The sequence below is a fragment of the Muscardinus avellanarius genome (assembly GCF_963383645.1).
Source record: "Muscardinus avellanarius genome assembly, chromosome: 14".
Classification (NCBI taxonomy): domain Eukaryota; kingdom Metazoa; phylum Chordata; class Mammalia; order Rodentia; family Gliridae; genus Muscardinus; species Muscardinus avellanarius.
Window position 1 is genome coordinate 35,398,787 of NC_137800.1, and position 13,934 is coordinate 35,412,720.

Sequence of the window (13,934 nt, forward strand, 5' to 3'; positions counted from 1 at the left end):
AAGCTATTTCAAAAATTAAAAACAAAACAAAAAACAAAAAAAGAGCTGAGGATGTAGCTTGGAGGTAGAATGCCGTGAACCCAATACCCAGTGTAGAAGAAAGAAGGAGGAGGAGGAGGAAGAGGGGAGGAGGAAGAAGAGATATCTATTTGCCTTCTGGTTCTACATTAGAGAAACATGGACAAAGTGGATGGACAAGAGTCGTTCTCTATGGAGAGTTGCACTAAGGAAACAACCCTTAGAGGACACGCTTTCCTGGGGCTGTTATAACAAAAGACCACAACCTGGGTGGCTCACAACAACAAAGCTAGCCTGTCATCATTCTGGAAGCCAGAAATCCAAAAATCAACGTGAGAGCAGGGCTGCACTCCTTTCAGAAACCCTGGGGAGAGCCCTTCCTTTCCTCCCCCAGGTCTGGCTGTGGCCATGGCACTCCAGGCTCCTCTGTCTTAGTGGCTTCTCTTCTGTCACTGGACTTAGGGCCCAGTCAGGCAGTCCAGAATGATCACAACTTGAAGCACTTCACTGCATCTCTAAGAGCCCTTTTCCAAGTAAGTTCACCTTCACAGGCCTGGAGATTAGAATGTAGACACATGGGGCGGGGGGGGTAATCACTCAACCTACTGTAGTGGGCAACTGGCTGCAGGACGTCAAGGCCCTGCTTGATACAGGGGACACGATGGCACTGTAGGTTCTTATTATTACTATTAAGAACTCTATACCTCTTCAAATCCTTTTTACTACCATTTCCCTTTCCTTAAGCTTCCTAATGTACCCCTGTGAACTGAGCAGGCAAAGAACTGACCTAGTTTTCTGTTTCTCTGAAGGAGGCTAATTACATATCTAAAACACAATAGATACAGCAAGCACTGTTTGCCACAAGACCTTGAGGTACCAACACACATAAAATAAGCACATAGTTTATATATTTCTATTGTCTCTGTACTCCACCTTGTTTCAGAAAGGATTGGCTTAGGTACGTATTTAAATACAGTAACATGAAAGTCAAAGTAAATGGACAAGGGGAAAAGAAAAAGTACAATTTAATAGATAGATGAAAAGATAAAATGAAGCCAGGAAGGATATTTGTTAAAAAAAAAAAACAAAAAAAAAAGCTGCAATATCTTTTTCACTTGTTAGAAGCCACAATCTGCAATCTGGCTCTAAGCTCCTGTACCTGGTACAAAGATAATGCCTGACCAGCTAAATTATTCATCGTGTCCTTAAGATTAAAAACGAAAAGGGGTGGGGGCTGGCGGAGAGGAAAAAGACATTCACTCAGAAGAATTACAATTGTTCCTGGTAGTAGGAGAGAAACTTCTCCCTTGGGCCTCCTTAAAAAAGGCATGATTTTTTAGATTATGGCTATATATTTTTAGATTTTTTTTATTTTTACATACATTATCTGCTCCTGACTTAACAGTCAAGATTAATTGGTAGTTTTGAGGTTACCAAAGGAAGGGAGTATTTATGTATATACATGTTTGTTGGGGGAAACTACAAATTATAAACAACTACTTTTTTTAGGGCAGGTGGGTGCACAAACAGGATTTCATATCAAGATAAAGACATGTTTTTAAAGGACACACCCAAAAGTTCTATACAGAGAGAACATTACAAATAAAATCAAGCCGGGTGCGGTGGCGGATCCCACACTTGGGAGGCGGAGACAGGAGGATCGCACAGGTTCAAAGCCAGCCTCTCTGGCTTAAGAAACCCTGTTTCTAAATAAAATATAAAATAGGTCTGGGAGTGTAGCCCGGAGGCAGAAGGGTTCCATCCCCAGTACCACTAAAAAAAAAAAAAAAAAAAAAAAAATAATAATAATAATAATAATAATAAATCAAAACAATGTTTCTCTCCCAATATAAAACGGTGGGGCTTCTATGTCTTTTTTTTTTTTGGTGGTGGTGGTGGTACTAGGGTTCCTGGAAACCCTTCTACCCCCGGGCTACACTCCCAGACCTATTTTTTATATTTTTATTTTGGAAACAGGGTCTCTTAAGCTAGTGAGGCTGACTTCGAACCTGCACGATCCTCCTGTCTCTGCCTCACAACCACAGGGATTACAAGCGTGCGCCACCACACCCAGCTTCTATGTCCTTTAATCACAGAAACCGAAGAGAAGCAAAAGAGGAATCTGGAGCAGCAAGGGGGTGAAAGCCACTAAAGGAAACCACAGCCAGGGGCTTCCCATAAAGTCACACAAAATACCAAAGGTGACTGCAGCTAACAAGACCAAGGCGGCAGTTGGCGATGTAGAGAGCTCTGTCGTGGAACCGCATGCACACGGTGCTCTTACCTTGTTGAGCCACTTCAGCCCTGGTATTGTGTTGGAATTTATCTGTTCCTCCAGCCAGGGGCGCATTCGCATCCTTTCCACCGGCATGGTACCCTTCTGCAGAAGAGAAACACAACATTAGGTATCTCTGCTACTGACTATCCTTGTCAAGACTACCAAGTTCCACACCTCTGCCTGGTTCTTTCCTGTTTTTCCTCTTCCTTGGGGCCGGGTGGCTGGGTGAGTGTACCCAAAGGTGCTTTCCTCTAGCCACCTGTCCCTGCTCACCCACTGTGCTCATCCTGCCTCGGCAGGGCGGTAGAATGGCCTGGCCTTGCCATTCTCTGGACCAGACCACAGCTGAAGGGGCCTAAGGACATGGTAGGCCTGGCCTGCTGGCAGACACGTAGCTAGTTAGAGGGCCCAGACACTTCTCAAGCTACACTTCACCTGCTTCTACCCTGGCTGTTTTAAAGCAAAAAGCTTCACGGTATCAGGCACTCCATTCTGAGGGTGGGTATTTCACAACACCTTTAAGTTTATCCTTCCAAAAGCCAAGAGTGGCCAGAGCAGAACAGTTTGGTGGGAAAGAGTTATGATAAGCAATTGGTTCTTCTGGGGTATCTGGGTTATATAAATGTTTTGAACCTCCAATGTTGGCACTTAAAGCTCTAAAGGAATCAGTTCATTTGGTTCTCTGAGGTTTCTCATCAACCAGCCATCCTCTCCTGACTCACTCTTGTCTTCGGAGCTCACCAGCTTCTTGCCCCTTCATCACCTGTGCTTCTGCCTTTCTGCCAATGCCAACAAGATCTTGTTCAGGCCCCTGAGCAGTCCAGAGTACCCCTCCCACCTGACAGCAGCCCTTTCTCCTCTAACTTACTTTCCCCTTGAACATCATCCTATGGTCTGAACCTCTTTCCACTGCTGTCCCACTCAGTGCCTCTCCCCACTGTTTCCAGATTCCTTTCTGAGACAGTCCTCTTGTCCACCAAAATAAAGAGTGGAATCATTGATAAAGCATCTTCCCAAAGGCCTAACACTCATCTTTTCCCTATGTATGCCTAAACTAACATTTAATCTGAGATCTGAAAGCAAAGAGGATGCTGATTCAAGACTCCACTTCCCAAGACTTCGTGGACAATGTGACATTATAACCCTCTCTTCACCCCTAGCTGCCTTATTTCTGTAACTCCTTTCTTCTCTGAAAATTCTATTTGGATGAATGTGTATGAATGTGGGCTCAGATGATCTATGCTTCCTAACTTCTCTCTTTGGCTCACCAAGAACTTCTCTCCTCTATGCCTGACCCAGCTCGTGCCAAAGCACAAGTGAGGCCTCTCCTTCACCTGGGGGAGCCAGCGGACTGTCCCTCACTCACTGCCGTGGACGCCTCCCACTCTTGCTCATCCCAAGCACTCCGCTCCTCTCTTCCTGGCTCGCTAACCTCTGAAACTCAGCCTCCACCCTCCTTCTCCACAGACCTCTCCAGACCAATCCAGTCCCAATAATCCTTCCTCTTCCACACCTCTAACACTCCCAAATCTCACACCATTCATTTGAAAGTCAAGCACTGCTTTAGGGCAGCCATTATAAGTAAAGTCTTTTACCTACAAACTTAACTACCCATACCTTTTCTTCCTAAGTAAATTGTAGTACCTCATATAGGTCTTTTTATAATCCTACAAAGTCCAAATGCTGCGTTCTACACAGGAAAGGTCCAGTTCAAGGACCAGGAAGTTCTGAAAGTCAGCCATGGTGAGGGAGGCTGGCCCCGTAAGCTCCAAGCCACCGTTCTCTGAGGCAGTAAGATGAACCTCAGAGACATTATGGAAGGACAAGGAACGGCCAATGAAGAGTTCCCAGTACAGTTTTTCATGGGCCCCAGGCTGTTTCATTCATCTACCCATTCAAAGATCATGTACTGAAAATAAGCTTCCGGAAACTAGAAAAGATAAGTTATTCCCTTGATTTCAGTCTATCAGGACACCGTAAACAAGGGAATTGCCAACACGAAGAATATGTGTACAAGATGACAAAAACTTGCATTAGTGCTCTGGGAGTGCTGGGCAAAGCTATACACAGAAGGTCATACCAGGTGACCACTGGGCAGGCTCTGACTTATGGGGTGGTGACCACCAACCTACACAGATCTCAAGACACAAGGTGAGGCAGAGGAAAGAGGAGAAGACAGACAGCCACGGTAGTCAGGAGCAGACAGCAGCAGACTCTCATTCACCTAAGGGGACAAAATAAGATGCAGAAGTGCTGGTGTTGGGCCCAAATAACCCCAGGAATATGGAAACACAAGAGGCCTGAAAAATGGCCTGCTTCCATCTCCTAATCATAATAAATGATGTTTCTTCCCATATCTTGTCACAAATAATCCATGTGGGGGAAAAATTATCACCTGAACTATTTCAAAAAGCCTTCTGACATTAAAACTATAGCCTGTGAGGGGAGATACAGTTATTCTACCCAAATTCTGTAAATCTGAACTGACCTACTCAATAAAATTTATTTGTAACCACAACATCAATCCGCATGGTGTTTTGTGCTCACTGCAGACACACACAAAAGGGCAAAAAGCAAGTTACCTGATTTGCATGCGATTAGCTGAAACCCAGCAAGACAGCTCTCCTAGTACAAACAAGTGTCCTTTTCATGGTCTATTAAGTGACATTTTTCACAGTGTGTGTGTGTGTGTGTGTGTTATGGGGGGGTTGACCCCAAGGGCATTCTACCTCTGAGCTACAACCCCATTCCTTTTTTTTTTTTTTTTTTTTTGAGGTACTGGGGCATTCTACCTCCAAGCTATATCCCCAGCCCTAATTTTTATTCTTTATTTTGAAACAGGGTCTCACTGAGTTGCAAAGGGCCTCAATAAGCAGCTGAGGCTGTCCGCAAACCATGATCCTCCTGTCTCAACCTCCCAAATGCTTGAATTACAAGCATGCACCATCGCGCCCGGATCCTTTTTTAAATTTTTGAAACAGGGTCTTGCTAGATTGCTGAGAGCCTCGCTAAATTGCTGAGGCTGGCCTTGAACCTGTGATCCTCCTGTCTCAGCCTCCGAAGCACTGGGATTACAGGAGTGCGTCATCACACCCAGCTAGTTTGTGGGATTTTTATTGTTCATTTTGCCATTTTAAATGGCCCTCAAGCGTGTTGTGGAGTGATGTGTAGTGTTGCTAAGCACAGAAAGCTGTGATATGCCTTGTGAGGAAAACACATGGGGCTTAATAAGCTTCACTGGGGCTTTGAGTTATAGTGCAGTATATGGTGTCTATGGGTTCAGTAATCCCAGCATTCAGAAAGCGGAGACCGGAGGATCGCGGTTCGCAGACAGTCTCAGCTACTTAGCAGGGCCCTTCACAATTCAGTGAGACCCTGTTTCAAAAATAAAAAGACGCCGGACGTGGTGGCGCACGCTTGTAATCCCCGTGCATGGGAGGCAGAGACAGGAGGATTGCGCAGGTTCGAAGCCAGCGTGCTGGCTTAAGAGACCCTGTTTAAAAAAAAAAAAAAAACAAAAAACAAAAAAACCTATAAAATAGGTCTGGGAGTGTAGCCCGGAGTAGGATTTCCAGGAACCCCAGTAGCACCAATAAATAAATAAATAAATAAATAAATAAACAAACAAACAAACAAATATAAAAATAAAACGACTAAGCCGGGCGTGGTGGCACACGCTTGTAATCCCAGCATTCGGGAGGCTGAGACCGAAGGATCACGGTTCATGGACAGCCTCAGCTACTTAGTGAGACCCTGTTTTAAAAATAAAGAATAAAAATATAGGGCAGGGGGTGTAGCTCGGAGGTCAAATGCCCCCGGGTTTCATCCCCAAACCCACTAAATAAATAAATAAATAAGTAAATAAATAAACTAACTAAAAAATGGGGCTGGGGGTGTAGCTCGGAGGTACAATGCCCCTGGATTCCATCCCCAGTACTGTAAAAAATAAAATTTAAATTTAAAAAAGTATATTATATAGGTGTATTTAAACAGAAAATGTACATAACATGTGCACTGAGCAGTTGAGGGCAATATTGTGGGCATAGGTTCAAAGGATCCTGCCATCCTTATAAGAAGGGATTGTAAATACAGACACACAAAGAATGGCATGTAAAGACACATAGGGCAAATGGACACGTGAAGACAGAAGCCTAGACTGGCCTGAAGCCAAGGAATGACTGGGCCTACCACAGCTAGAAGAGATGAGAAGGGATCACCTAGAGCCTTCAGAGGTGGCATGGCCTTGCCGACACCTTGATTTTATTTATTTTTTTTATTTATTTTTGCGGGTCTAAGGATGGAACCCAGGGGCATTTGACCTCCAAGCCACACACCCTGCCCTATTTTTTTCTCACCAAGTTGAGGAGGGCCTCACTAAGTAGCTGAGGCTGTCTCTACCAATGATCCTCCAGTCTCTGCTTCCCGAATGCTGGGATTACAAGCGTGCGCCACCACGACTGGCTGACACCTTGATTTTAGACTTTTAGCCTCCAGAACTATGATGGAGCAGTCTTCTATTGCCTTAAGTCACATGGTTTCTGGTACTTTGTTCTGGCAAATCTGAGAAACTAAAAACATAAAGGAGACAATGCAAATGTCTCCAGGCCAAAGAACCAGTTACCAGACAGCAACAGGGACGGTACCAAAGACCCGTCTGACCCTGCAGGTCCTAGAAAACTGTGTCTGGGGCTGGAGTCAACATCCTAGGACTGAAGAGAAAACTGAAGAGCTTAAGCGAATAAATAAAGCTCTTCAGTTCCTTTTGTCAATAGTAAAGGTTCAAACCTGATAACGAAATCTAGACCAGTCCACTTGTGACTCTCAATTCAGTAGTTCTAGGCAACCTGTGATCCTACATTTATACTGAGCTGCTAGGTCCTATGACCACACTGAGAAGTAAGGAGCTAGAGTCCCTTTAATTTTTCCACATGAATTGCCTGGATGTTCTTGACTTCCTACATATTCCTAGAATATTCTGTGATTCTGGCCACCAGATCCTCTCCATTAGTCTGTGTATCAGGTTTTACCTTATCGCCCATCCGTTGGTGTATCACTTATTTTTATACCATGAATTTCTAACTCAAAATTCATCTCTTCCTTAGCTAAAATACTATGGCTCTGTGGTATAGACGTGGTTTGAATGTGTCTCCCAAAGGTTTCTGTGCTGCAAGCCTGGTCCCGTGTGGTGGTGTGGAGATGGTGGAACCTTTAAGAGGTAACTATAAGATAATGAGGTAACAGCGGTTCCACCCTCACAGGTGGGTAATGCTGTCTCTCTGGAGCAGGTCAGGTCCGGTGGAATGGGATTCGTTGCTGCATGAATGGGTTATTATATGTGAACCTGGCATCTCCCGTGTCCCTCTTCCATATACACTCCTGCCACTGTGATGCCATCTGCATGAGGTCTTCAACAGAGCCAGGCAGATCCTGGAGCTAATCTCTTAAATCTCCAGACCAGTGAGCCAAATAAACCCCTTTTCTTTATAAAGTCCCAACCTCAGCTATTTTGTTATAGCAATAAGAAATGGACTAAATCATATAAAGTAAACATGTAAAAAATTTTAAGAATTTTTTTATGCTTTTTTTGTGGTACTGGGAATGGAACCCAGGGGCACACATATCCGAGACACACCTCCAGCCCTATTTTTTAGTTTTTTTTATTTTTTGAAACAGGGTCTCACTGAGTTGCAAAGTGCCTCGCTAAGTAGCTGAGATTGACTGAGAACAGCAATCTTCCGGTCTCTGCCTCCTGAATGCTGGGATTATAAGCGTGTGCCACCACTCCCAGCCTTACGCTTCATATTTTATTCAAGATGCTTATTTAAAAAATTATAGGGTAGACTTGAAGAAAGTATCAGGGATTCATTCTTTCTTCTGTTTTCCTTTAAGAGTCTAGATCTAGCCCTTTTTCCTGATATGTGCCTGCCCTACATGTAGCAAATACATCAAAAGAAGTGATGAAGCAGGGCATGGTGGCACATTCCTATAGTTCCAGTACTTAAGAGACTGAGACAAGAGAACTGCAGGTTCAAAGCCAGCCTTAGCAACTTAGCAAAACCCTGTTTCAAAATAAAAAATTTTAAAATAGGGATGGAGTTACAGCCTTGAGGTAGAATACTTCTGGGTTCAATCTCCAGCACCACAGGAAAAAAAAAAAAGTAAAACTGTCCTTGGTTTTACAATCATCTATAAAAAATATTAAAACTCTTCAATTGTACAACATACATGAAGACTATGTTTTTGTCTTCATCATCATCATGTTTGTTAAAAGCAGAACCAAATAAAGTCCCTTCCACCGTCAATCCTGCCACTGGGTCAATGTATGCTCTATACAACACCATACCTTGAGTATCAACAAAATCAACAAAGTCCCAACTCCTCAAGAAACAACTGGTCATCCACATCCCCACCCAAAAGAATGGCCAAGGCCAAGGCCCAGCTGGCAGGGGAACTGCTGATCAACCCAAATTTAAAATCTCTTAAATCAGTACTGCTTCTAATTATATGTGGATATTAAAGAAACACAAACAGAGCAAATATTTTCTCAGAGTAGAGAAAACTGTTATAAAGGGTTTCATTTATTTCAGGATTTATTTTTTGATAGCTAGGACATCCTCAATGATATATAAGGAAAAGCTTATAATTTGCATAAAGGCATATTCTCTATTTTACTTGACATTATACTCTGGCCCCATCTCCCACACACTGAACATGTAATATAATAAATTACTAGTGGTCTTACCGCATGACATAGAGCAAAAAGTTTGCTGCTTAATATTGATTTCTCTTAACTATCAAAGGATGGGCACATATCATATCTTTACTTCTTTCTATGAAAGAAGAAAGGAGGAATTCTACCTTGAGCCTATAATCATAACCTGATCACTTAGGTGGCAATGAAAATAGAATCTATTTCTAGATATTAAAAGGATAGGATGAGAACCACTGAGAGACAGAGGACTAAGTACTGAAAGTAAACATACTAGGCATGAAATTCCTAGTTTCTAGTACTGAAATTCAAAGTGACACATTGTTCTTCTCTCTGTAAGGCAAGTCTTCCGTGAGCACAAATACCCTGGCCATGTGAAACCTAAAAAGACCTGTGTAAGTCAAAAACTAAGTGGAAAAGATGCTGAGGTGCTAGTTTTGCCTAAGAGAACCAAAGCACACAGAACTCAGGACATTTGTGTTCCAGTCCGGACTCTGCCACTGTTGGTGTGTGTCCTCGGGCTTGTCATTCTATCCTTTGGTCTACACTTTGATCATCCAGAAAAATGAAACACTTCAAAAAGACAATTTCCAAGGTTATCTATGATTCTATGAATCTTTTGGTACCATGAAAGTCATAATCTGATTTATGTCTTTTTGTAAATTTCTATTCTTGTACACTGGGTTGTTTATAAAAGTAAAATGCTAAGCTTTTTTATTTCTATAAACATAAAACCTGTGCAACCTCTGCTTCAAAGGAAGTGAAGAATTGAAACATCTATCCTCCAGCCTGAAAAAAGATACTGTAAAATCAGCTATCATTGTACTTTTGAGATTGGGAGTTGGGATCCATCTTAAAAACCACGGCACCTACCGATAAATTAACTCAGCACATGGTGGGTACAGGAGATCCCTGCTCTTCCATGGGCGAGTTCCATTCCAAGACCCCTCTGTGGATGCTCAAACTATGGATAGTATTAAACCCTGTGTATACTATTTTTTTTTCCTTTATATACATACCTATGATAAACTTTCATCTTTTCCCTTAAAGAAAGCTTCTTTTTGGCATATCCAAATAGCTAGACTCGCCGGACGTGGTGGCCCATGCTTGTAATCCCTGCGCTTGGGAGGCTGAGACAGGAGGATCACACAGGTTTGAAGCCAGCCTCAGCTACTTAGTGAGGCTCTCATCAACTTAGTGAGACCCTGTTTCCAAATAAAATATAAAATGGGTCTGGGAGTAGAGCCCAGAAGTAGAAAGCCTCTGGGTTCCACCCCCAGTACCACCCCCCCCCCAAAAAAAACCAAACAAACAAATAGCCTCAATACTCTTGCTTTTTGGAAGTATTAATAAGTAAAGTAAGAATTACTTGAACGCAAGCACTATAAATATTGTGATGCCTGATTTGGTAACTGAGATGGCTCCCAAATGACAAATGAATAGGTAATACACCCAGCATGCATACACAGGACAAACCGGGGGTTTACATTCCAGGCAGGACAGAGCAGAAAGGCAAAAGATTTCATCAAATTGCTCAGAAGAATGTGTAAGTTAAAGCATATACATTGTTTATTCCTGGAATTTTGCACTTAATATTTTCAGCCCACAGTTGACTCAAGGTTGGCTGAAACCACAGGAAGCACAGCCTCAGATAAGGGGGAACTGCTGTATTTTGAATATCACTGGTTGCCAGGGTTGCATAAACCTGGGAGCTACTCATTGTGATGTACATAGCACAAGTGGGCCCCCATGAAGTTGACAATCTTATTGTCCTGATTATTGCCATTAACAGTGATGTTGAATTTCACCTAAGTACCTGAGGTTTGGGGTCTTGGAATAGTGAGGCAACTGTTACTATATACTGAGCACTTACTATGAGCCAGTTATTTTCCATATAAAACACCAGAGTTTTATATGAGATGTTATTTCATTCTTATAACCTGAGGAGGTACAGACTTGGTTATTTCTTATACGAAATGAGGAGATAGTTTGGGGAACTGCTAAAAGGCAGCCTGTTGTAAGTGGGATAGACAAGACTCATTCTGGTCTATCAAGTGTGAAAAGCTCAGGCTCACTCACCCACCTTTGATCTTACTCAGAAGGTCCTCTGTAAGATGGCCACTTCATTACTTTTAAAGAGCCTTTCTCAGACCCCTGTCTTACACAACACTGCCATGTTTGAATTCCTAAAGGCCACTTAAATCATATTAATTCTCTGTTCTAGAGTCTTCTAAATATTCCTGCTGGATTTAAGATAATATAGGTCTTGGTTCAATCCTTGGTAGCACTTCTGGTAACAGCACACTGAGTAAGTAATACAGAACTAACTCCCATAGTGAATAACTAACATGGACAGAATATATTTTTTAAACTCTGTTTAAAAGCATCAGAGCACTAACAAGGTAGTAAAAAAAAAAAAAAAAAAAAAAAAAAAAAAAATTAGGAAGGTAAAGTCTTGAAGAAAGAAGAAATCCCGGATGGTAAGCCTGATATTTGAGGCTGCTCTTCTAGCACAGTGGCTATCTGCTGACTCCCAAAGAGGAGGACATGAGGCTCAGAAGCTAAACAGAGCTTTGGGCATATTCAGGTGACAAGGAGACAAAGATTAAAGATCAGTACCCAACCAGGAAGAGGGGATCCTGAAAGTAATCCCCAAAGCTTTTTTTTTTTTTTTTTTTTTTTTGCGGGTCTGTAGATGGAACCCAGGGGCATTCGACCTCCGAGCTACACCCCCTGCCCTATTTTTATTCTTTATTTTGAAACCGGGTCTCACTGAGTTGCAGAGGGCCTCACTAAGTACACTAAGTAGCTGAGGCTGTCCGCGAACCGCGATCCTCCGGTCTCAGCCTCCCAAATGCTGGGATTACAAGCGTGCGCCACCACGCCTGGCTGCCCCAAAGCTTTTTAAAAACTAAACAGAATTAAGCTGAGCGTGATGGCGCACACTTGTAATCCCCGCGCTTGGGAGGCAGAGACAGGAGGATCACGCAGGTTCAAAGCCAGCCTTGCTGGCTTAAGAGACCCTGTTTCCAAATAAAAAGTATAAAATAGGTCTGGGAGTGTAGCCTGGAGGTAGAAGGATTTCCAGGAACCCCAGTACCACACACACACACACACACACACACACACACACACACACACTAAACAGAATTAGACTACTGTCAAGGAAAGCCCCACTTTTAATAATCTCAATTTTTAATCGAAAGGATCTGGAATAATTAGAAGTAAACATTAATCTTGAGGAAGATAACATTATACAGGAGTTCATATTATCTTTCGAGTGTTTTCTATGCAGGAATGTAAGGCGAAAAAGAAAGGAAGAAAGAGAGAAAGACAGGAAGGAAGGAAGGAAGGAAGGGAGGGAGGGAGGGAGGGAGGGAGGGAGGAAGGAAGGAAGGAAGGAAGGAAGGAAGGAAGGAAGGAAGGAAGGAAGGAAGGATAGACAATAGAAAAAGACCCACAGGGATGCAAGAACAGATCTTCAACTGATATGTTCTGCCCTACAGAGCCATGTATGGTTCATCAGTTTACAGTAATGGAGTCGCAGGAGATAGGTCATAACTTGGTGGCAGAGAAGGAAAAGGGATGGGAGCTAAATTACAAGGAAGGGCTTGAGTCTGAGTGTTTGCTGACAACAGCAGTGCCCTACCCCTGCTCTTTTGAAGCTGCATGGGCTCTTATCACGTAACAAGCATCCTACATGGCCATATGCCGGCTCCTCTTATCAACCTCTACAAATTTTGCCCTTCTGACAAAACCAAGCTCAAGTGTATTTTCATCCATTACACCTTCTTCTCACGGCTAACCATCCAATACTCTGTCTTATGGCATGTGCTGTCTCAGTCACCCAGTTCATCAACAGTTATTTCTTAAACACTTAATAGTACAGGGAACTGTGCTAAGTGCTGTGGAGGACTCAAAGATGTAGATGTGATCACTACCCTCGGGGAACTGCTGTTAGCTGGGGATAGGAGACATAAATCACATAAAGCTAAGTGCTAATATTATAATTATAATAATAAAACGATGCAATAGAGATGAGAAGGCGGTGTATGATTAATTACCAACTAAGTTAACTAGTTCATAAGGAATATATAAATCATTATTAAGTGCGTCTGTCAGGGAAAGCTTTCTGACCCAGGAAGAGTATTTTGGATGGGCGGCAAAGCAAGAAAGTAGCTGGCAAGCTGGACAAGGCAAAATGATGGTATCAATGGTCAAAGCAGGGCCAAGGGAGGCTGTTTAGCAATGGGCAAAGCAACGGATTCCATGCCAACAGAGACAGGGCTTCCTAAGAGTCACCTGGTGTATGAGGAGCAAGTACCAGATACTTCACATCAATCATCTCTAAACTCACACATCAGCCCTCACTAGTTAAGACTATTATTCCCATTTTAGAGAGGAGGAAAGTACAGTTAAAAGGGAAGGCCACAGGCCAGGCATGGTGGTGCACGCTTGTAATCCCTCCGCTTGGGAGGTGGAGACAGGAGGATCGCGCAGGTTCCAAGCCAGCCTCGCTGGCTTAAGAGACCCTGTTTCCAAAAAAATAATTATAAAATGGGTCTGGGAGTGTAGCCCAGAAGTAGAAGGGTTCCATCCCCAGTACCACCAAAAAATAAAATAAAATAATAAAATAAGGTTGAGGATGTAGCTCAGAGGTAGAACATCCCTGGATTCAATCCCTAGTATCAAAAACAAACACATAAACAAAAAAAGGAGCTCTGTTAAAGTCTGAGCTTGTCCACATAAGCTATTTTGAGTGTGTGACTTCTGAAAAGCCATGTTTTACTATCATAAGCCAAGCAGCACTCGCTATAACACCAAATGGAGGCAAGGAGATAAGCAAGAAAGGACTGCTGTGGTTCAGGATGGTGGCCATGGAAATATACAGAAAATGTGCGTGTGGGTGCGCGCGCACACACACACATA

At 42.9% G+C, this 13,934-nt stretch overlaps 1 protein-coding gene across 1 annotated transcript in view; it reads right to left on the reverse strand.

Annotated features, from left to right (window-relative positions):
- Positions 1-13,934, reverse strand: part of IRF2 (interferon regulatory factor 2) — a gene marked incomplete at both ends in the record, with an annotated part of 97,149 nt that overhangs the window by 47,944 nt on the left and 35,271 nt on the right. Inside the window, one exon of the mRNA XM_080710733.1 lies at positions 2,303-2,395. Within this exon, the coding sequence (XP_080566859.1) occupies positions 2,303-2,395 (93 nt within the window). The remainder of the gene's footprint in view (positions 1-2,302; positions 2,396-13,934) is intronic.